Genomic DNA, 25,516 nt, shown 5'->3' with positions numbered 1-25,516 from the left:
AGAGTCACAGCTTTCCGAGTATATTTGCTGAACAAAAATATAAATGCAACAAAAGATCCCAGAAATGTTCCATACGCACATAAAGCTTATTTCTCTCAAATTATGTGCACAAATTTGTTTACATCCCTGTTAGTGAGCATTTCTCCTTTGCCAAGATAATCCATCCACCTGACCGGTGTGGCATATCAAGAAGCTGATTAAACAGCATGATCATTACACAGGTGCACCTTGTGCTGGGGACAATAAAAGGCCACTCTAAAATGTGCAGTTTTGTCATACAACACAATACCACAGATGTCTCAAGTTTTGAGGTAGCGCACAATTGGCATGCTGACTGCAGGAATGTCCACCAGAGCTGTTGCCTCCAAAGTCGTTTGACAGAATTTGGCAGAACATCAAACAGGCCTCACAGTCGCAGACCACATGTAACCACACCAGCCCAGGACCTCCACATCCGGCTTCTTCACCTGCGGGATGGTCTGAGACGAGCCACCCGGACAACTGATGAAACTGGGTTTGAACAACTGTCAGAAACAGTTTCAGGAAAGCTCATCTGCGTGCTCGTCGTCCTCACCAGAGTTTTGACCTGACTGCAGTTCGACGTCGTAACCGACTTCCGTGGGCAAATGCTCACCTTCGATGGCCACTGGCACACTGGAGAAGTGTGCTCTTCACGGATTAATCCTGGTTTCAATTGTACCGGGCAGCGTGTATGGCGTTGTGTGGGCGAACGGTTTGCTGATGTCAACTTTGTGAACAGAGTGCCCCATTGTGGTGGTGGGGTTATGGTATGTACAGGCATAAGCTACGAACAATGAACACAATTGCATTTTATCTATGGCAATTTGAATGCACAGAGATACCGTGATGAGATCCTGAGGCCCATTGTCGTGCCATTCATCTGCCGCCATCACCTCATGTTTCAGCAAATGCTCACCTTTGATAATACACGGCCCCGTGTCGCAAGGATCTGTAGACAATTCCTGGAAGCTGAAAATGTGCCAGTTCTTCCATGGCCTGCATACTCACCAGACATGTCACCCATTGAGCATGTTCCAGTTCCCGCCAATATCCAGCAACATTCCACAGGCCACAATCAACAGGCTGATGTATAGCTCTATGTGAAGGAGATGTGTCGCACTTCAGATACTGACTGGTTTTCTGATCAACGCCCCTACCTTTTTTAAGGTATCAGTGACCAACAGATGCATATCTGTATTCCCAGTCATGTGAAATCCATAGATTAGGGCCTAATGAATTTATTTCAGTTGACTGATTTCCTTATACTGTATGAACTGTAACTCAGTAAAATCTTTGAAATTGTTGCATGTTGCGTTTATATTTTTGTTCAGTGTAGTTCACTCTGTTTGCTGTCTCTCTCCCTCTCTCCTCTTGCAGCTGCTTCCCACACACACCAAGCCTCGCCCCCTGTCATTCCAACAGTTCACCCAAGTGTTTTGATCTATATCGCAAGTCAAATCACAACATTTGGTTAAGAAAATCACATTTTTGCCCCATATCGTACAGCCCTAGTCTCAGCCCTCCTCAGTCACTCTGTATGCTGAGTGCCAACTGAGGGTCGTTTAGAGAGGGTGTTAGTTACAGCTGGGTGATGTGGACAACAAGTAATATCGTGATAAATGTAACTATTTTGCTCGATAAAAATAAATACACTTTTTTATTTTTATGGCCTACTTTACATTAGCGGCAGCCAGAGCTCCAGACAATTTTTTTCCAGTGCCAAGTAAGACAACTGAGATGGTAGCCTATGATTCAAAAAGTAAGCTATTTCATCTAACATATCCAGGGAATGCATGATTTATATTTTGATGTGCAACCTGGCAAAATAGGATCCAGAATTATCAGATGTATTTTTGGCTCTTCAGAGAATTTGCAGACATCTTTGTGCATATTGGCCTATAGGCTATACACTGTGTAGAAAACATTATGAACACCTGCTCTTTCCATGACAGACTGACCAGGTGAATCCAGGTGAAAGCTATGATCCCTTATTGATATCACTTGTTAAATCCACTTCAATCAGTGTAGATGAAGGGAAGGAGACAGGTTAAAGAAGGATTTTCAAGCCTTGAGACAATTGAGATATGGATTGTGTATGTGTGCCATTCAGAGGATGAATGGGCAAGACAAAATATTTAAGTGCCTTTGAACGGGGTATGGTAGTAGGTGCCAAGCGCACCGGTTTGTGTCAAGAACTGCAACGCTTCTGGGTTTTTCACGCTCAACAGTTTCCCGTGTGTATCAAGAATGGTCCACCACCCAAAGGACATCCAGCCAACTTGAAACAAATGTGGGAAGCATTGGAGTCAACATGGGCCAGCATCCCTGTGGAACGCTTTCGACACCTTGTAGAGTCCATGCCTCAACGAATTGAGGCTGTTCTGAGGGGAAAATGGGGGGAAGGTGTTCTTAATGTTTTGTACACTCAGTGTATTATTCACCACCTGAGGAAGAGGGAACTCAAAACACTTAGCTAGATTGCTAACTCTAAATATGATATTGTTGCTAAATTGATTAATCTATCAGTAAATGTAGGCTAATGTCCTACAAAAACTTTCCAGCGCCAGGCCTAGGCTACTTTGTCACGGATGCCGCCGAGGCTGCTCCTCCTCCTTGCTCGGGCAGGCTTCGGCGTTCGTCGTCCCCGGAGTACTAGCTACTACCGCTTGATGTTTTCGATGTTTGTTTTGTCATGTCTAGTGGGTACACCTGTTGCGTCTCATATATTGGGCTCATACGTCACCCTCCTCTGGACATCCTGGTATTGGCCGGACAGTGCACTGCCTTAGTGACAAGTACTGGTGGCCAACATTGGCTAAGGACGTGAGGGTTTATGTCTCCTCCTGCTCGGTGTGCGCTCAGTGTAAGGCGCCTAGACACCTGCCCAGGGGGAAGTTACAACCCCTGCCCGTTCCACAACGGCCGTGGTCTCACCTCTCGGTAGACTTTGTCACGGACCTTCCCCTTTCCCAGGGGAATACCACTATTCTGGTCGTTGTGGATCGGTTCTCTAAGGCCTGTCGTCTCATCCCAATGCCAGGTCTCCCTACTGCCCTACAGACTGCTGAGGCTTTGTTTACCCACGTCTTCCGGCACTACGGGGTACCCGAGGATATAGTGTCTGATCTGGGTCCCCAATTCACCTCTAGAGTCTGGAGGGCGTTCATGGAACGCTTGGGGGTCTCGGTTAGTCTTACCTCAGCCTTACCTCGGGTTTCCACCCTGAGAGTAATGGGCAGGTGGAGAGAGTGAACCAGGATGTGGGTAGGTTTCTGAGATCTTATTGCCAGGACCGGCAGGAGGAGTGGTCGGGGTATATCCCCTGGGCAGAGATTGCCCAGAACTCTCTACGCCATTCCTCTACGAATCTGACCCCTTTCCAGTGTGTGTTGGGGTATCAGCCGGTTCTGGCACCATGGCATCAGAGCCAGATCGAGGCTCCTGCGGAGGATGAGTGGTTTCGGCGCTCGGAGGAGACATGGAACGCTGCGCATGTACATCTGCAGCGGGCTATCCGTAGGCAGAAGGCGAGCGCCGATCTCCACCGCAGTGAGGGTCCAGTGTACGCACCTGGAGATCGAGTCTGGCTCTCGACTCGAAACCTGCCCCTTCGCCTGCCCTGCCGGAAGCTGGGTCGGCGGTTTGTGGGCCATTTAAAGTCCTGAGGAGATTGAACGAGGTATGTTACAGGTTACAACTGCCTAATGATTATCACATTAACCCCTCATTCCATGTGTCTCTCCTCAGGCCGGTGGTAGCTGGTCCACTCCAGGACAGTGAGATACGGGAGACTCCTCCGCCCCCACTGGACATCGAGGGGGCTCCGGCGTACTCAGTCCGGTCCATCGTGGACTCGAGACGTCGGATGGGGGGTCTGCAGTATCTCGTGGAGTGGGAGGGGTACGGTCCGGAGGAACGGTGCTGGGTGCCTAGGAGGGACATTTTAGATCCCTCCCTCCTGACGGAGTTCCACCGGAGTCACCCCACGCGCCCTGCTCCGCGTCCTCCTGGCCGTCCCCGAAGCCGGGGTCGGCGCACGGCTGGAGCCGCACGTCAAGGGGGGGGTACTGTCACGGATGCCGCCGAGGCTGCTCCTCCTCCTTGCTCGGGCAGGCTTCGGCGTTCGTCATCCCCGGAGTACTAGCTACTACCGCTTGTTGTTTTCGATGTTTGTTTTGTCATGTCTAGTGGGTACACCTGTTGCGTATTCTGTATTGATTATGTCACGTATAAGTTCACCTGTTTTATGTTTTGTCTTTGTATGTTATTGTCCGCGTGTCTTGGATGCCTTGTGTCGGTGTTATACTCATTGTGTCATTTTACGCATATGGTGTTTTTTCCCTCCAGTGTTGGAGACGTTTATTTTCGTGCGTATTTCGTGTTCTAGTAAAGTCGTCTTTACTTATCCTCTGTGTCCTGCGCCTGACTCCACCACCGCATACACATCAGCCTTTGACATACTTGATGTAGGCCTATGCAACTGGTGCGCTCAGCTCCGCTCTGCGGGCGCATCAGATCCATACAGCCTACTCCAATTGTAAAGTGGTGCAATGAACTCAATATTAAGAGGTGAGAAATAAATTACACTTAAAAATATAAACGCAACATGCAACAATTTCAAAGATTTTACGGTGTTACAGTTCATATAAGGAAATCAGTCAATTGAAATAAATTCATTAGGCCCTAATCTATGGATTTCACATGACTGGGAATACAGATATGCATCTGTTGGTCAGAGATAAAAAAAAAAATTTAAGTAGGGGCGTGAATCAGAAAACCAGTCAGTATCTGGTGTGACCACTAGGGTTGAATGGCGGGAACCCGGTTACCGAGATTTACCGGGATTTACCACCCAAAACCACTCCCTTTTCCCGCGATAACTAACTGCGAGTAGGGCTGTTGCGGTGACCCTATTAACACCACACCGGCGGTCACGTGTCATGAAGGCAGTCAAATTCCACATGACCGTTTAATCACGGTAATTAGGCTTCTCCAAGCTCTGATGCTGCTGCTGGTCATTAGTAGCCTACCAGACTTGCTAACTACCTGGGACTCATCACTCTATTGTCCCTCTAATCACTCTGACATCAATGCAAATGTTTTCCAAAATCTAATCAAACACTTCATGAGAGCCCATGAGCTAATGTTGCCCAACATCTCTATAGGCTATGCAATTGTGGGAGAAAACAGAGTGATGGGTGCTAATAAAAAGAGGAGGATCCTGTCAGCTTTCTATAGGCTAGGCCTACTATATTTATTTCTCAACTTTCCTAATATTAAGCACATTGCTTTTATTTACAACAGGAGTATATGAAAATAAACCACGGGGAAAAGCGTCCTCCGTTCACTATTTAAGTGCATAGATTACATGTATTTTTTGCCACTGCCCCTATTTCGATACAGGTGCATGATAATGGTCCATTCTAAATCAAAACAAATGTCACACATATATTATTTAGTATATGTAAAGACAAGATTAAATCAAGAATAGTCTGATGGGTGACAATATTAGCCTATCACTTGTGAATTATATATTATCACTTGTGAATGACGCCCAGCATAAGAAACAATGCCAATTTCTTGCGACTTGTTCGAATCATAGTCGCACATCTCATGTAGCCCAGCCCATAGGCTTATATGTTTTAATAAGGTTTGTATCACAACTAAAGTGGCCAAATAACTTCTTAAAATTAATCACATTAATCCGCTTTACAAGTGGTGCAGAGCCTAACTTGTCACGGTTCAGACAGACGACCAGAGGACCACAATTGCGTCACACCAGAAAGTTTATTAAAACTTAAGGGAAAAGGGAAGTAGGGAGTGAATGAAGGCTCCAGGGGTAACAGGGATCCCGTCCAATGTGCTGGGTCTGTGCCCCCCCCAGTGGCAGCGATGCGTCCTATGAAGCCGGTGGTGGGTGGTCCAGAAGTCCTGGGGGGGGGAGACACAGACACAACAGGGCGGAATGAAACAAGGCAGCAGTACAGTTCAAGGGAAATCCAAAATACGTAGTAGCAAGGCAGAAGGCTGGTCAGAGTTACCGGGATTGAAGAGTAGTCAGGAGTCGTAATGGCAGAAGCAGGTCTGGATCTCCTGGGGCAGAAGAGTATCCAAAAATCAGGCAGGTCCGGGGTCACAAAACCAGGGTGAGCCAGAAGCGTGCGCAAACAGGTTCCGGGTGTGAGCTTTGCAGACGATCTGACACCGGAGAGCTGAAAGACAGGGCCTTAAATACTGGGAGAGGTAGTGGGTAATGCAGCGCAGCTGGCAGAGTAATTAGAGCAGAGCAGAGCAGGGACAGGTGGAGCTAGTTAGGCTGAGTAGAGAGAGTGGTGAGCAGAGTGGAAGAAAATTAAGGTGGTAACCCGGTGGAGTGAGAGGCTCATGACAGAACCCCCCCCCCAAGGGACGGCCCCAGAAGTCCCAAGAGCAACACCACGCCGGGCGGGAGGAGGGGAGCCGGAGGAGGGCTAGAACTCCTCCGAACGGTCCGAGTGAACGTCCTCATCCTCGGAGGAAGCCGGAGGGCCGTGGTCGGGAGATGGGACAGGTCCCGAGACAGGATCAGGCACAGGACAGGAAGCCGAGCGGGCAGGACGGTTAGGGACCCCTCTGGGGCGGCCCCTACGGATTGCAGGTTGATCAGGATGCCGTTGGTGGAAAGCGGTGATGAGAGTCCTATCCACAATCCGACTAGCTGGCACCCAGGTCCTTTCCTCAGGTCCATAGCCCTCCCAGTCAATGAGGTACTGGAGACCCCTACCCCTCCGTCTGGACCGAAGCAGGCGGCGGACGGTGTAAACCAGACCACCATCGACGAGCCGTGGAGGAGGAGGACAAGGCGCAGCAGGGACCAGCGGACTCTCATGGATGGGCTTAATCTTAGACACATGGAAAGTGGGGTGCACCCTCAGGGAATTAGGCAGTTGGAGCCGGACAGCAGTTGGGCTAATCACTCTTATGATAGGGAATGGGCCAATGAACCGAGGTGCCAGCTTCTGCGACTCCACCCTGAGTGGCAGGTTCTTCGATGACAACCACACCCTTTGACCAACATGGTAGGTGGGAGCAGGAATTCTCCGACGGTTGGCCCCGGTAGTGTAGCTGGCAACGGATCTGAGGAGTGTGGCTCGGGCTTGTGACCAGGTGCGGCGACATCGACGGGCAAAAGCAAGTGCAGATGGGCAAGTAACCTCCTCTTCCTGGCTGGCAAATAGAGGAGGCTGGTATCCATAAACACATTGGAAAGGGGACATACCGATGGCAGAGCAGGTCAGAGAATTGTGTGCGTACTCCACCCATGTCAATTGCTGCGACCAGGAGTGGGGGTTGCGTGAAGTCATGCATCGCAGTGCCTTCTCGAGCTCCTGATTAGCCCGCTCTGACTGCCCATTGGATTGGGGATGGAATCCGGAAGTCAGACTGACTGTGGCTCCCAGCAGGTGACAGAACTCCTTCCAAAAAGCGGAGGAGAATTGTGGACCACGGTCAGAAACTACATCCTTTGGCAGTCCGTGGATCCGGAAGACGTGTTCCAGGACCACCTGGGCGGTCTCCTTGGCGGTTGGGAGCTTGGGGAGGGGAATGAAGTGTGCCATCTTGCTGAAACGGTCAACTATGGTGAGAATGACGGTCATGCCACTTGAAGGGGGCAGCCCCGTGACAAAGTCAAGGGCGATGTGAGACCAGGGACGTCTGGGCACAGGCAGGGGCTGCAGCAATCCGGCTGGGGGCTGGCAGGACGACTTGTGTTGGTTGCAGATGGGGCAGGCTTGGACGAATTCCCGTACATCCTTCCTCAGAGAGGGCCACCAGAACCTCTGGGCGAGCAGGTTGTAAGTGCGGGTGGAGCCAGGGTGACAAGCTAGGCGGGAGTCATGTCCCCACTGAACGACCTGGGACCTCAGGTCTTCGGGGACAAAAAGGCGGTCAGCTGGGCAAGTGCTGGGACCTGGCTGGTTACGGAGAGCCTCCAGCACCTGTTCCTCAACAGCCCAGGTCAGAGCTGCAACGATGCAGGGACTTGGCAGAATCGACACTGGGTCCTTGGAGGGGGTGTCATCCTTCTGGAATTGACGGGAGAGGGCGTCTGGCTTGGTGTTGCGTGATCCAGGCCGGTATGACAGAGTGAAATTAAACCTGGTGAAGAACAGGGCCCAGCGGGACTGCCTGGAGTTCAACCGTTTGGCCGTGCGGATGTACTCCAAGTTCTTATGATCGGTCCAAACGAGAAATGGAATGGTGGACCCCTCCAGCCAGTGACGCCACTCCTCCAAGGCAAGCTTCACAGCCAGCAGCTCACGGTTCCCTATGTCGTAATTGCACTCAGAGGGGGACAACCGACGTGAGAAAAAGGCACAGGGATGGAGCTTCCTATCCTCCGCAGCCCACTGAGAAATCACAGCACCAACTCCCACATCCGAGGCGTCCACCTCCACAATGAATTGCCGGTCCACATCAGGCATCTGGAGGATGGGAGCGGAGGTGAACCTGCAGCAGGGGTTTGCGGTCGGAGGACTGGATGGTCATTGAACTCAACCGGACTCCCCCTATGCCCGGTGAGCTTCGGCCCTTTAAAGGGCAGGTTACCACACGATGTCCATCACCTCCACAATAGAGGCAGAGGTTTGAGGTGAAGCGGCGCTGGCGCTCTGCAGGAGTGAGAGAGGCTCGCCCAATCTCCATAGGCTCAGACTGATCAAGCTGACCTGGGTGAGTGGCAGTAGATGACAGGAGCCCAGTCGGATCTCTCCGAATGCCGGTAGTAGGTGGACCTTGGCGCCCCCTCTCACGACGACGGGTCTGTATCCTTCTGTCGATCCTGACAGTCAGTGCGATGGCTTCATCAAGAGTGGAAGGCAGTTCATGGGAGACCAACTCGTCCTTGATATAGTCAGCCAAACTATGGAAGAACGCGTCCACCAACGATGGTGTGTTCCAAGAACTTCGTCTAGCCAGGGTTCGGAAGTCGATGGAATGGTCTGCGACTGTACGTCTGCCTTGTCGAATACTGAACAGTTCACGAGACGCCTCTGCGGTGGGTGAATCCAGGTCAAACACCTTCAGCATCTCCTCAGCAAACAGGTCGAAGGTTGCACATGCGGGGGTTTGACGTTCGAACTCTGCTGTTCCCCAGAGTCGAGCTCGGCCCGTCAGGTGAGTGATGGCATACCCAACTTTAGCCCCCTCCGTGGCGAAGGTCCTTGGCTGCAAGGAGAACTGAAGTCGGCAGCTAGTCAGGAATGGCCGGACCTGGGTTGAATCGCCGTTGAACCGCTCGGGGTTTCCAATCTTGGGTTCCGGAGCAGCGGCTGCAATGACCGGGGCAGGTAACTCGGGGGCAGGGCTGGTGGGCAGACTGGCTGGGGTAAGGTTGGTGAGGAGTTGAATGATCATGGCGAGTTGTTGTTGCTGCTGCTGGAACTGCTGCTCATGCTCATCGGTTTCCATGTCGGGGAAAGTGTGCGCTGAGTCCATAATGGTCAGATCGTACTGTCACGGTTCAGACAGACGACCAGAGGACCACAATTGCGTCACACCAGAAAGTTTATTAAAACTTAAGGGAAAAGGGAAGTAGGGAGTGAATGAAGGCTCCAGGGGTAACAGGGATCCCGTCCAATGTGCTGGGTCTGTGCCCCCCCCAGTGGCAGCGATGCGTCCTATGAAGCCGGTGGTGGGTGGTCCAGAAGTCCTGGGGGGGGGAGACACAGACACAACAGGGCGGAATGAAACAAGGCAGCAGTACAGTTCAAGGGAAATCCAAAATACGTAGTAGCAAGGCAGAAGGCTGGTCAGAGTTACCGGGATTGAAGAGTAGTCAGGAGTCGTAATGGCAGAAGCAGGTCTGGATCTCCTGGGGCAGAAGAGTATCCAAAAATCAGGCAGGTCCGGGGTCACAAAACCAGGGTGAGCCAGAAGCGTGCGCAAACAGGTTCCGGGTGTGAGCTTTGCAGACGATCTGACACCGGAGAGCTGAAAGACAGGGCCTTAAATACTGGGAGAGGTAGTGGGTAATGCAGCGCAGCTGGCAGAGTAATTAGAGCAGAGCAGAGCAGGGACAGGTGGAGCTAGTTAGGCTGAGTAGAGAGAGTGGTGAGCAGAGTGGAAGAAAATTAAGGTGGTAACCCGGTGGAGTGAGAGGCTCATGACATAACTGGCATATGTAAGCAGCACGTGAGTTTCAAGTTTGGGGAAGATCATTTTTACCATAAAAATGCACCTTTTTAATAAAAGCATTACATGCATAATTGCATTTGCTGGTGTTTTCCGCTAATGGAACATTCGCGCTTATAGCCTACAACCACGTGCGCATTGCTGCACTTATAATGTGAAGAAATAGCCTAATAGTTTATAAAAATTTTAAGCTAAAGGTTCTGATCAGCCACATTGCATAAAAACGTTTTTTTGATGCTAGTGGTTGTATTAATTTGGGATCTATCGCATCCCACAACTGTCCCAGAATATTTATTTCTCGCACAGAATAGAATAGGTCGACTTTTGTACCATGGGGGATAGTAGATTGACATAGGCTAGTGCTTTTGCTGTTCCGTTAGGCCTACTCATCTTGTTGGCTGACGAAAAGTAAATGTGGACAGTTCTTCCAATATCTTCAATATGCACCTCGGAATTGGATAAGGACGCGCGCAGTTGTGTCCCCGATGTGTCTGTCTTAACTTGTAGCCTGTGAGAAAGACCCGATCACCAGACGGAGAGCCCGTGTGAGTGAGAGAGCTTTGGATTGCGCAGCACACTCAGGGAGAAGGGCACAACTTAGCACTCCGGGCCGCAAAAGGCACAGATTTTATAAAGGTGCATTATGGCCACAAAGGGGATGCCGCTGTGAAATTTTAGCCATTATCAAGTGCTTTTCCAATTGTGAATGAGAGACTATTGGAGTGTGTACAGCCTGCGCAAAAAACTAAGCAGAGCTCATGCCTTTCAAGCTATTTTTTTTAAATCGCCATTAGTCTCATCATGCAGCCTTACAATGTATTAAAAATCAAAACATATAGCCCAACGTTTGTCGAACAACTAAAGTTACATTATTAACTCTAAATTAAGCATATAGGAATACCTATTTCTTTGTTAACCGCTCAACACAGAATAGCCGCATTGTGCGCACTCCCTCAAATCGTTTGGAGAAAATATTTATTTTATTCAGCTTTGTTCAATTGTATTCTTCATACTATAAAATAATATAAAATAATGCCACGGAATTATAAGCAAATCTTGTCTGCTAAATGAACTAATGTAGCCCACAGCCATTTGGCATAGCCACATCAGAACCTAACATAAGGACAACTCAGAGTATGCTATTATTTTCTTCTGAAATAGACTACATTTCTTCATATCATGTTTCTTTAGACCTGTCTAAAATAAATAATGGATTTATTGTGAAGGTGTAGACTATATTACATGGATTTATTAGACTTTGTAAAATGACTTGTAGGCTGTGTGTGGAAGCCAGGACATGCTAAATGTGTTTATGTTAATTAACGGTCAATTACCGTGAGACCTACAGTTATTTGCTTGACAATCACCGGCTGACGAAATTTTGTGACCGCCACGGCCCTAACTGCGAGAAACCGGTAAATTATAATAAATGATTTTTATGAACAGCATGGCGTGAAATGGAACTGTTAAATTATATGCAATATTTAAATCTGAATCATCAATGCTCAGGGTGGGGACAGACAGCCCATCTCAGTATGGAGCGCAGTACACAATGCATGTAGACCTATCATCTCATCATGGTAACTTTTTTAAAAACTTGTGACAAGTAGGCCTACATTTGCTGTAGCATAGTGTATGCTACAGTAATATAAAGACCGAATGCTCTTCTAATTTACCCATCTCCATCTGGCTGTCGAGGGTCACCTTATTATTTAATTGTAAAGATTATTATTTCTTTAAGAGTTTTAAATCAGCCTATCACTCGAATACCGTTGCTTTAAATCAGTGCACGCGCGAGCACTCTCTAACAGTCTTTCTCTCTCTCTCCATTTTTTTATTTTTTTTTTATTTTACCTTTATTTAGCTAGGCAAGTCAGTTAGGAACAAACTCTTATTTACAATGACGGCCTACACCGGCCAAACCCGGACGACGCTGGGCCAATTGTGCGGACGACGCTGGGCCAATTGTTGAGATGCAGTGCCTTAGACCGCTGCGCCACGCGGGAGCCCAACTCCATTCAAATTGCATCCAAAATAGATAATCCTGTTCTAGATTTATATATAGCCCTATATATAGATGTCCTAGCGTACCTCTTTCAGGTAATACATTCAATGCAGTATTAGTCTTATATTTAGCTAATTAATGATGGGTTATGCATAATAAGCTTCTAACTTATAGCCTCCGTCTCTTGTGCAATATGCATGCACATGTGCTCTGCTGGCCTCTCTCCTTAAAAAATGCACCTTAGCTCTTGGAGTCCCATGCAGGAAAAGCTAGACTAGAATGTCTTGCTGGACATAATAAAAACTAAAAAAAATCTTACACCAATAGACTAGTCGAAGAGGGACGCAAGCTCTTGTTTGCTGAATGTTAAATACAGCAGCCAATAGAACTCACAGGTAGTTTGAAAGAAGAGCGAACACGCGATGGCGGTAGGCTATAGCAGTTATTTATTCATACCCATAACCATTCAATCTTCGTGAAGAGAAGTGAAAGCCTTCTGCATCTAATTCTAGTCCTATATTATTCAAGGATGTCATTAGAATGATGAAGATAAGGCCAACAAAAGAGGAGGTATGCTAATAACATTAGGGGAAATATTATGAAAGGTACACTACCAGTCAAAAGTTCGGACACCTTCTCATTCAAGGTTTTTCTTTATTTTTACTATTTTTTACATTGTAGAATAATAGTGAAGACATCAAAACTATGAAATAACACTTTTTTTTTTTTTTTTTTTACCTATATTTAACCAGGTAAGCCAGTTGAGAACAAGTTCTCATTTACAACTGCGACCTGGCCAAGATAAAGCAAAGCAGTGCGATAAAAACAACAACACAGAGTTACATATGGGGTAAAACAAAACATAAAGTCAAAAATACAACAGAAAATATATATACAGTGTATGCAAATGTAGCAAGTTATGGAGGTAAGGCAATAAATAGGCCATAGTGCAAAATAATTACAATTAGTATTAACACTGGAATGATAGATGTGCAAGAGATGATGTGCAAATAGAGATACTGGGGTGCAAATGAGCAAAATAAATAACAATATAGGGATGAGGTAGTTGGGTGGGCTAATTTCAGATGGGCTGTGTACAGGTGCAGTGATCGGTAAGGTGCTCTGACAACTGATGCTTAAAGTTAGTGAGGGAGATAAGAGTCTCCAGCTTCAGAGATTTTTGCAGTTCGTTCCAGTCATTGGTAGCAGAGAACTGGAAGGAATGGCGACCAAAGGAGGTGTTGGCTTTGGGGATGACCAGTGAGATATACCTGCTGGAGCGCATACTACGGGTGGGTGTTGCTATGAGTCTCCTGAGTGGCGCAGTGGTCTAAGGCACTGCATCGCAGTGCTAGCTGTGCCACTAGAGATCCTGGTTCGAATCCAGGCTCTGTCGCAGCCGGCCGCGACTGGGAGACTCATGGGCGGCGCACAATTGGCCTAGCGTTGTCCAGGGTAGGGGAGGGAATGGCCGGCAGGGATGTAGCTCAGTTGATAGAGCATGGCGTTTGCAACGCCAGGGTTGTGGGTTCGATTCCCACGGGGGACCAGTTTGAAAAAAAAAAAGACAAAAAAAAAAAGACAAAAATATATATATATGTATTCACTAACTGTAAGTCGCTCTGGATAAGAGCGTCTGCTAAATGACTAAAATGTAATGTAAAATGCTATGGTGACCAATGAGCTAAGATAAGGCGGGGATTTGCCTAGCAGTGATTTATAGATGGCCTGGAGCCAGTGGGTTTGGCGACGAACATGTAGTGAGGACCAGCCAACAAGAGCGTACAGGTCACAGTGGTGGGTAGTATATGGGGCTTTGGTGACAAAACGGATGGCACTGTGATAGACTACATCCAATTTGCTGAGTAGAGTGTTGGAGGCTATTTTGTAAATGACATCGCTTAATGTGAGTCTGGAAGGAGAGTTTACAGCCTAACCAGACACCTAGGTATTTGTAGTTGTCCACATACTCTAGGTCAGACCCGTCGAGAGTAGTGATTCTAGTCGGGTGGGAGGGTGCCAGCAGCGTTCGATTCAAGAGCATGCATTTAGTTTTACTAGTGTTTAAGAGCAGTTGGAGGCTACGGAAGGAGTGTTGTATGGCATTGAAGCTCGTTTGGAGGTTTGTTATCACAGTGTCCAATGAAGGGCCAGAAGTATACAAAATGGTGTCGTCTGCGTAGAGGTGGATCTGAGAGTCACCAGCAGCAAGGGTGACATCATTGATATACACGGAGAAAAGAGTCGGCCCAAGAATTGAACCCTGTGGCACCCCCATAGAGACTGCCATAGGTCCAGACAACAGGCCCTCCGATTTGACACATTGAACTCTATCTGAGAAGTAGTTGGTGAACCAGGCGAGGCAGTCATTTGAGAAACCAAGGCTATTTAGTCTGCCAATAAGAATGTGGTGGTTGACAGAGTCGAAAGCCTTGGCCAGGTCGATGAAGACGGCTGCACAGTACTGTCTATTATTGATTGCGGTTATAATATCGTTTAGGACCTTGAGCGTGGCTGAGGTGCATCCATGACCAGCTCGGAAACCAGATTGCATAGCGGAGAAGGTACGGTGTGATTTGAAATGGTCGGTGATCTGTTTGTTAACTTGGCTTTCAAAAACTTTCGAAAGGCAGGGCAGGTATGGATATAGGTCTGTAACAGTTTGAATCTAGAGTGTCACCCCCTTTGAAGAGGGGGATGACCGCGGCAGCTTTCCAATCTCTGTGGATCTCAGACGTTACGAAAGAGAGGTTGAACAGGCTAGTAATAGGGGTTGCGACAATTTCGGCTGCTATTTTTAGAAAGAAAGGGTCCAGATTGTCTAGCCCAGATGATTTCAGAACATCAGCTGTCTGAATTTGTGTGAAGGAGAAGCGGGGGGTGGTATGGGCAAGTTGCAGTGGAGAGTGCAGAGCTGGTGGCCGGGGTAGTGGTAGCCAGGTGGAAAGCATGGCCAGCCATAGCAAAATGCTTGTTGAAATTCTCGATTATTGTAGATTTATCGTGGTGATAGTGTTTCCTAGCCTCAGTGCAGTGGGCAGCTGGGAGGAGGTGCTCTTATTCTCCATGGACTTTACAGTGTCCCAAAACTTTTTGGAGTTAGTGCTACAGGATGCACATTTCTGTTTGAAAAAGCTAGCCTTTGCTTTCCTAACTGCTTGTGTATATTGGTTCCTAACTTCCCTGAAAAGTTGCATATCGCGGGGGCTATTCGATGCTAATGCAGTACGCCACAGGATGTTTTTGTGCTGGTCAAGGGCAGTCAAGTCTGAGGAGAACCAGGGGCTATATCTGTTCTTAGTTCTGAATTCTTTGAATGGGGCATGCTTATTTAAGAATGAGAGGAAAGCACTTTTAAAGAACAACCAGGCATCCTCTACTGACGGAATGAGATCGATATCCATCCAGGATACCTGGGCCAGGTCAATTAGGAAGGCCTGCTCGCTAAAGTGTTTTAGGGAGCATTTGACAGTGATGAGGGGTGGTCGTTTGACCGCGGACCCGTTACGGACGCAGGCAATAAGGCAGTGATCGCTGAGATCCTGGTTGAAGACAGCGGAGGTGTATTTAGAGGGTAAATTAGTCAGGATGATATCTATGAGGGTGCCCATGTTTACGGATTTAGCGTTGTACCTGGTAGGTTCTTTGATAAGATAGCCCTATTTGGTAAAAGACCAAGTCCATATTATGGCAAGAACAGCTCAAATAAGCAAAGAGAAACGACAGTCCATCATTACTTTAAGACATAAAGGTCAGTCAATACTGAACATTTCAATAACTTTTAACGTTTCTTAAAGTGCAGTCGCAAAAACCATCAAGCGCTATGATGAAACTGGCTCTCATGAGGACCGCCACAGGAATGGAAGACCCAGAGTTGAAATTGCAGCCCAAATAAATGCTTCACAGATTTCAAGTAACAGACACATCTCAACATCAACTGTTCAGAGGGGACTTGTGTGAATCAGGCCTTCATGGTCGAATTGCTGCAAAGAAACCACTACTAAAGGACACCAATAAGAAGAAGAGACCTGCTTGGGCCAAGAAACACAAGCAATGGACATTAGACCGGTGGAAATGGGTCCTTTGGTCTGGAGTCCAAACTGGAGATTTTTGGTTCAAACCGCTGTGTCTTTGTGAGACGCGGAGTGGGTGAACGGATGATCTCCGCATGTGTAGTTCCCACCGTAAAGCATGGAGGAGGAGGTGTGATGTTGTGGGGGTGCTTTGCTGGTGACACTGTCTGTGATTTATTTAGAAATCAAGGCACACTTAACCAGCATGGCTACCACAGCATTCTGCAGTGATACGCCATCCCATCTGGTTTGGGCTTAGTGGGACTATCATTTGTTTTTCAACAGGACAATGACCCAACACCTCCAGGCTGTGTAAGGGCTATTTTACCAAGAAGGAGAGTGATGGAATGCTGCATCAGATGACCTGACCTCGACAATCCCCTGAACTCAACACAATTGAGATGGTTTGGGATGAGTCGGACGGCAGAGTGAAGGAAAAGCAGCCAACAAGTACTCAGCATATGTGGGAACTCCTTCAAGACTGTTGGCAAAGCATTCCAGGTGAAGCTGGTTGAGAGAATGCCAAGAGTGTGCAAAGCTGTCATCAAGGCAAGGGGTGGCTATTTGAAGAATCTCAAATATAAAATATATTTTTGGTTACTACATGATTCCATATGTGTTATTTCATAGTTTTGATGTCTTCACTATTATTCTACAATGTAAAAAATAGTAAAAATAAAAACCCTTGAATGAGTAGGTGTGTCCAAACCTTTGACTGGTACTGTATACATGCGTCAACCTACTAATTATACAAATAGCCCCTATTATATTTCAAATTAAAATCAAATTCGCTAGCCTATACTTGTAACTTTGTAGGCCACATGTGCTGCACCAGAATCACATGTTCTCTCCCTGCTTAACATGGTTTGAACAATATGCAGAATTTCAGTCCATATAATACAGTATAATACAATGCAGTACAGTAATACAGTTCACACTCAAAAAGATTAGCCTACTGGAGCTTGTTTCATTTATTTACCCAAGAGAGCATATAGCTAGCTACATCTATGGGCTTTTATGTTTTTCTGTGGTGCGTAATGTGCAGTAGCCTATATCATATAGATATTGGATAACGGCACATTCATTTGGGCTTTTTTGAGCTTGGGCTCATTAAATGTCTTTAATGTAGGGCTCATAAAATGTATGGCTTATCAGGCTCAGGTAGCATCAGGCTTGAATTTTCGATCAAAGCTCTAATGAAATCCAGACATAGGCATATTTATATGCTTTATAATACTTTGCTTTTTGGAGGGAAATACCAGGTTACCCAGGAGAAAAATGATTTATTCTCGGGATGGAACATTTACCAGGAAAATATTCAACCCTAGTGACCACCATTTTCCTCATGCATACATATCTCCTTCGCATAGAGTTGATCAGGCTGTTGATTGTGGCCTGTGGAATGTTGTCCCACTCCTCTTCAATGGCTGTGCGAAGTTGCTGGATATTGGCGGGAACTGGAACACACTGTCATACATGTCAATCCAGAGCATCCCAAACATGCTCAATGGGTGATATGATGGTGAGCATGCAGGCCATGGAAGAACCGGGACGTTTTCAGCTTCCAGGAATTGTGTACAGATCCTTGCAACATGGGTCTGTGCATTATCAAAGGTGAGCATTTGCCCACTGAAGTTGGTTACGACGCCGAACTGCAGTCAGGTCAAGACCTTAGTGAGGACAACTAGCATGCAGGTGAACTTCCCTGAGACAGTTTCTGACAGTTTGTGCAGACATTCTTTGGTTGTGCAAACCCACAGTTTCATCAGATGTGGAGGTCCTGGGCTGGCGTGGTTCCACGTGGTAGGGAAATTAACATTAAATTCTCTGGCAACAGCTCTGGTGGACATTCCTGCAGTTAGCATGCCAATTGTCCCAGCACAAGGTGCACCTGTGTAATGATCATGCTGTTTAATCAGCTTCTTGATATGCCACACCTGTCAGGTGGATGGATTATCTTGGCAAAGGAGAAATGCTCACTAAAAGGGATGTAAGCTAATTTCTGCACAAAATTTGAGAAATAATGTTTTTGTGCGTATGGAACATTTCTGGGATCTTTCATTTCAGCTCATGAAACATGGGACCAACACTTTACATTTTGCATTTATAATTTTGTTCAATATATAACAACGGATGTTACGTGCGGCTGAGTGGCATTTTTTTTGTTGTTGCATGAGATATGGATATTGCACATGTCAATATTGGGATTTCAATGTGAATTCGATTAATTGTGCAAACTGAGACCCTCTCTAAACATCCTCTGCTGGGGTGCTTTGCATCGCTACAAAGCAGCTGAATACAGGTGGGAGGCTGGCTACAAGAGCCCAGCTGGTCTGCACACACACGCACAGGTGTGCATGCACACAAACACTGACAAACAAAAACAGTGATGCACGCACGCACACAAACACACACACACACACACACAGTAGAAGCTGTGGAAGCAGAGGTGACAGCCAGAGGGAAGCTCTAGACATAGGTGCTTTTTAATTAAACAATAAAGGGAAGAGTCTAATTGAGGAATGAGAAGTGTGTGTGTGTGTGTGTGTGTGTGTGTGCGCGCTCGCGTGTGTGTGTGTGTACAAGCCTGTATGTGCGTTAGCAGCACGTAGATCAGTAATCCACAGGCTGCCCATTGGAAAGCCAGAGAAAAAAACAATGCTGCTCAGTCAAAGGGCTAAGCCTTCTCTGAGTATTCAGAGCAGATCGTGTCGTTGACGGTAAGAGAAAACTATTTCTGTGAGCGCCTCTTAACCAGATGAAATTAGGAGATCTTAACGACATGCTCGGATAAAAGAGTGGATATTAAGAAAGGGCTCTGAATAGATATCAATATCTACCCTATCAATCAGCTAATTCGTAAAAAGTAAAGCTCCCAAAATAAGATTCTTGGAAACAGCAACCCACATTTTCAGAAAGTTTAGAGAATCTAATTTTGCAGCTCAACGAAAGATCGATTTAGTAGATCTCAAGTTCAATTGCAATTAAGGTGGAGCTATCGTATGTGAAAGAAGCTTGTCTATATTTGACTAGCGACAGTAGTGTAAAATAACCACACAATAGCTATTTTGATGACAACAACATCCTCCAGTGCACTAAGTAAGTAGCACTCGTGAGTAAATCACATGCCTCCGGCATCCATGCCCAGTCCTTGTTCAGTCCTTGGTAAATATAATTGCTTGTTCTATGGATTATTAGAGACTGTCATTCTCTCTGGTCTTTAATGCTGTAAACCTGCTTAATTATTTAAAGGAGAGAGGCAGTGTTGAACAGAGCCCTCAGTAAGTGGTGCTTCATTGAAATGACTGTGGTTGTTTCATGATGTTAATTTACAGTGTGCACAGTGTTAAAAGGGGCTGTATGTGAGATGTTTCATGGCCCATTGTTTATTAATGACAGGAGACATACAGTATTGATATCTTTCAACACTAGGAAAGATTTATATTTAGGCAAATTATCTGTACATACAGAATATAACATTTACATGTCAATGTTTGTAATTTAGCAGTGGAGGCCAAATAACCAATTTACCTTAGGAAATACCTTAGGAAATGCTTCATTTCAGGAAATGCTTAAATTTGCCTTCAAAGGGGAGGATGAAAAAGGCAACTTGATAACTTACAGGTAGCTGTTTCTCCAGGCAGTTGTAAAAGTTCTTGGTCTGGTTGGGCTTGAGTTTCTTGAGGGGGATGCGTGTCTCTCCGATGAACTCATTGTGGCGGAACTTGTCCTCATCACACACTGAAATCCTGAAAGTGCAGAACGAGAGAGAGAGAGGAAAGAGTAAACGAGAGAGAGAGAGAGAGAGAGAGAGAGAGAGAGAGAGAGAGAGAGAGAGAGAGAGAGAGAGGAGTATATTAAGGGTCAGAGTAAGGTTTTGATGTGGGAGGATAGGAGGATAACAAGCATTCAGACATATTCAGATCAATCAAAAGATACAAAGCAGCTCCAAGAGAGATAAAAAATCAGAAGAGGGCAGAAGAGGAAAAATGGGGAGATATTGAGAATGAGTCAGCAGCAGTAGAGTTGAAGTGACTGTGGGCTGCATGGTGGAAAAATTACAAAATTATGTTTAATAATGTTTATGCATTGAATAGTAGTTTTATGCAATGGAATAGGGTTCTCAGTACTCTCTCATCTGTGTCTGTGGGACTGAGTTGGGCCTCTAGCTTGGCGCTGGCAATTGATTTATGATGGCTTGGTGATAAAGGTGATAAAACCAACAGCCACATTCCATTCTATGATTAGTGGTACCAGGGAGGAGATGGCTCGGGTATGGATAATGATGAGAGGAACCTTGTCATAGGGGCCAAACTCTGGTTTCTATACAATAAGAACAGTCTTCACAGCAAATGCTATCTGGCTGGGGGATACTCTTTTTCTCATATACCAAGCCTCACCTTTTGACCCATTCCACACATCTGCTGTTTGTCATGTAGATTAAGAGGGTGTATCTTTGATAGAAAATATATATTTGTATTCTCTGTATGTCGGAGCTCTCGGCCCAACACTTTAGAGTGTTGGGTCGACCAGCCTCATTATTGCAGAGCACTCACTATTCACTTGTATGTGTGGCGTGACCTGCTCCCTTATTAATACGTTTTGAATAAAGTAATATCCTAATTGGTGATTGACCTTGTCTCTCCTCATTATTGATTAGAATTTCCACGACAGCTGCTATTTAATCAAACCCAGTCACCACGTTTCCCGGCCGTTAGATCAGTAGCGACAAATGGAATTTCAAGAATTAGCCATCCCTGGGAGTGGGTGAGGTATTTCGTACTTCTGTATGTCAGGAATGATGTGAGGTAGTATGGTAGTTTCTGCAGAGAACTTTGTAAATGAACAGACGACAATGATGCGTTTGCTGTGTTGCCAGTGATGGCCAACCCACTTCATATGACTGAATAGAGCCCTATTCCCATAGAAATCGAATGAATAGAACGGGCTTGGAAGCTCTAACCCTGGCAATTTGACTGGTAAACTTGTGATGCAGTAATTTCCATGGTATTTTGGAATGGTCTATCAATTGATGCTGGATTGCCATGTTAATGTAGAATGTTCATTCAAATTATGCTAACTGATGTGGCTCATGCAATGAAATGTATTTTGTGTAATGTCAGTTGAGTTGACTCAACAAATCACAGTACAGATTGAAGGGTACACTTCCCACTTTTACTTCCTGGCATGGGTCTAGGTTGAAGATGGGAAGGTTAAGACAACGGGATTCTAATATCCCATAACTCTTTGCAACAATGGGACCAAGATTTGTGACGACGTTGTCTTAACCTGTATCATTTAGACCTAGGGCAAGGGTACACTCAAAATGGCTGCAGTCCACCCATTTTGCCATCATTGACTTGAATGGAGACCCCCTTTCTATTAATTCTATTTTTATACCTATTCCTCCTCTCTGAGACTACTGGAGATATTTCAGTGTTAAGTTGGTCATTGTTTTCTCATGTACAGATAACTGCCAAAATAAAGGAAACACCAACATAATGTGTCTAAATAGAGCGTTGGGTTGGGTTGGGTTGAGATCTGGTGACAGACGGCCATGGCATATGGTTGACATTGATTTTCATGCTCATCAAACCATTCAGTGACCACTCGTGCCCTGTGGAAGGGGGCAGTGTCATCCTGGAAGAGACCACACCCATCAGGATAGAAATGCTTCACCATAGGTTGAAGGTGATCACTCAGGCTGTGTATTTATTGGTGTTTACTTTGCCCTCTAAGGGGTTGAGTGGACCTAAACCATGCCAGGAAAATGCACCCCACACCACATCAAAGCCGCCAGAACCCTCATTTACTCAAGTGTTTCCTTTATTTTGGCAGTTACCCGTAGCATTTGAAACCTCACAGACCAAGTAGTTCTGTGTGGCCCAGTTGGCAATGCCATGGTTGTGGATTTAACATACAAAAAATTTATGCACTCACTGTACTGTAAGTCCCTTTGGATAAAAGCGTCTGCTAAGTAATACGTTTTTTATTTCTGCTGAATGTGTCAATAACATTTCATGAACCGCCTGCCTTCTGGCCTTTAAAACAATTATGCACGTATACAGGCAGTTATAGGAGACCATAATGATGTGTTATGAATGGTTATAGCAAGTCATGTAATGCACTGAGCATAATAACAGGGACAGCTTGTACATGGAAAGTGTTACAGATTTTTCTTTCATCCTCTTCTCAGCGAGCCCCTCTCTACCTCCCATAACACCTCGAGGGCTCTCTAATTATCTGTAACGATTCTGTCCTCCTTTTGAGCACTTCATTCAGTTGCAAATTATAATCAATACAATCCCCAGAATGACTGCAGGAGCTCTCGAAAGGTTCCTGTTCCAGCATGTTCTCAACATTGTGTGTATATGAACAGTGCTTATGCGAGCACACTCATCCAATGTTCTCATTTGTGCGCTGTACAGTACATCTATTTACATTGAGCATATGCAGTGTGAAATGAGTTTCCTTGTCTGTGTATGTAATTGACTGAGATGTGGGGGGAAAACATGGGCCTTTGTACAACAAATGATAATTACATTTCACTCATGAGGGGCATATCTAAATTGCAGCAGCAAATTATTGGAAACTCCACTAAGCAGTCACCAATTTATCCTATGGACAGGTGGTACAGATTAAAACATACAGTATATATATTTAGAAAGGACATGTTTCTGCTGTCAGTTGAACGCACATGGGGTTCTTTCTCATCCTCTGCTGTTACTGTTGAATTAAACAGGTGGCAAAGGCACGGTTATGAAATGAATGGAACATCTGAATTGAACGAGGGCAGAGAGACAATCGTTTTGTGGCTTATCCAGAGGAATGAGGACATATTCTTTCCTTTTCAATCTAGTCTCCCCTGCAAAAAAAATCTAATTTAACTCAGAGGAAATGTTCTCAATACAGAGCCACCAGAAAACGTGAGGCGGCATTTGCCACAGCACTTTTCAAATCAGGTGTGGCAGTGCCACACCACTTGATTTAGTTGAATAAAATATATCAACACAAAGTGCTGTTTTTTAGACCGATTTGCCTCATGATTTGTCAACTCGTGCACAATTTCTCTGTCCTTCACATCGGAGTGCTGCTGCAGGCTATTTGTGTGTCTTGACCAAATCAGATTCACAAAAATCGCATGTCGCGCGGGCCGGGCACAAAACTCAAGGTGAGCTCTCCTCTTTCCTCTGGTATTTATTGATCTCCGCACCCCCGTGGAAATCTAATTAGCATAATAAACACATCCCCATCAAAATCTGTCTGTTTAAGCTAGAGATATCTGTTTTTTCTGCATAGGCTGCGTCTCAATCCACCCGCATCCGCCAATGTCGGTCTTCCGCATCTGCGGTGGAAGGTGGCAGAGCTACAGCGGTGTTTGTCTGACCAGGAGAAAAATCAGTCTTCTCACGAAAATGTCTAGCGTCTGAACGGTTTGGCCTACAAAACTCAGTTATGCTCTACGACCCCCACAAGCTTCTGTTTTGCCATGTATGAATATGTTATTCAATGTGTTTCTGTGGGCTAATAGCGGTAAGACCAAATTCAATGTTTCATCAAATAATTTGTATATATTTTGTTTTTATACTTACAGGGGTCCTAAAATTCAAAATCAAATAGCTAAATTATCCTTGGTATGACCTTCTTAAAACAATTCAATTTGTTAGCTTAGTAGAAACCCAGCCCAGAGCCCTTAGACCTTAGGGGGCTTTAGCAAGCGTGATAACACGTCACTCCCGACAGACACAAGCAAAAACTCTTCCATACATGTAGCAGCCAATGCACCTAAACATTTGCGAGCTGACATGCTGTATTTCACGGAAACGAAAACATTTTTCAGTCTGATCAACTGTAGGCTACCAACAACAGCAGCTGTATAGTCTAGCCTACTATGCGCCCTGTCCCTCTGACCAGGGTAAACGAAGCGGTAACGTTGTGTATTTATAGCCCATTTGTTAGTGAGAAAATGTGAATGGGATCAAATTTGGTTTACGTTCAAACTTGGGCTGACTAGGCTACCTAGACTTTTTCAATCCAAAATTATTAACTGGAATTAATCAATAAACACAATAGCTGACATAGACTGAGTACATTTTTAATAGGCCTACAGTTGCATAGGGCACGACTACACGTTGCAAACCTGCATAAAGCATGCTCAGCCCTGTGAGGTTTATTGTCTAATCATGTTGCTTTCTCTGTGTCTGTGCATAGGAAACCCCCCCTAGTCCTACAAGGTTGCTGCAGTTTGACAGGGTTTTCATCCTTCCCAAGGCCAGGAGTTTTTCCAGGAGTTTTTTTTTTAACCATGTGACCTGATTAGAAAACTCTGGTCTCATCATACCGTATAAGGTCCGGAGGTTTACCTGGTTAGGTTACCAGATCAGGGAAAACTACGGGCCCCAGATTTTGGTACCTGTGGTGTGTCAATATCTCGTGTAAGATCAACTAGATAATCTGTCCCATTTAGTCTGATGGGCAAAAATGTATCTCGGAAAACAATGAATTTCATTGACATCCATTCAGTTTCTGTGATTAGTTGGTAAATTAGTACTTGATGTAAGTTGCTCTGGATAAGACGAGTGCCTGCTAAAATGACTAAAATGTAAATGTGATGGTTTCCTAAAAACAAAGTTACTTTTATGGGGTGGTGGTGGTGGGGGGGTGGACAGTGTGGACACAAATGGGTTCCATTTCATCATGAGTGGCTCAGTGATTTTCACAGTTCTATTATCACTAATTTTCAATTACATTAATTACTCTGACAGTTTATGGAAAACAATGCTATTGAGCAAGGTTAATGACACGCCAATTAGGTAACACCTAAAACAGGAGTGAGGACCGTGTTTGGCCAATTACGATGAGTTATCAAAGTGGAAGCTGATTCTATTAGCAAAAAGCCACATGGGATGTGCTTTGCATTCAATAATGAGTGCCTTTTCCTTTGTCAGAGTGGGTTTCTATGACCTTGTTTACAGCTTTGGGTGGATCGAAATGAGAAAACACCAGTCATTATCTTCTCAAAATGTTAGCGATGAAGTGCAGAGCTGTTTGGGAGCCCAGCATGCTTAAAATCGTGACTGAAGCTGAAAGGTCTGTAGTTCTGTGTTTTGATGAATAAACAACAAACCTTGTAAATAACATGGGGGTTTAGAACCCTTAGTTCTCAAACACGATGAGAGATCCAGGACTAGAGCCCAAATGCGTTTACCCCCCTTCTCCCCAAAGTGTGCACTCACCTTTGTGG

At 45.7% G+C, this 25,516-nt stretch overlaps 1 protein-coding gene across 1 annotated transcript in view; it reads right to left on the bottom strand.

The window, feature by feature from the left end:
* doc2b (double C2-like domains, beta) overlaps positions 1–25,516 on the bottom strand; it is a 324,284-nt gene that overhangs the window by 42,803 nt on the left and 255,965 nt on the right. Inside the window, exon 13 of the mRNA XM_084178089.1 lies at positions 19,895–20,021. Coding sequence (XP_084034215.1) covers positions 19,895–20,021 — 127 coding nt within the window. The remainder of the gene's footprint in view (positions 1–19,894; positions 20,022–25,516) is intronic.

Source organism: Coregonus lavaretus (genome assembly GCF_964263955.1).
Source record: "Coregonus lavaretus genome assembly, chromosome: 15".
Taxonomy (NCBI): domain Eukaryota; kingdom Metazoa; phylum Chordata; class Actinopteri; order Salmoniformes; family Salmonidae; genus Coregonus; species Coregonus lavaretus.
The sequence above is the reverse complement of the archived record's forward strand: the minus strand, read 5'-3'. Positions and strand labels throughout refer to the sequence as shown.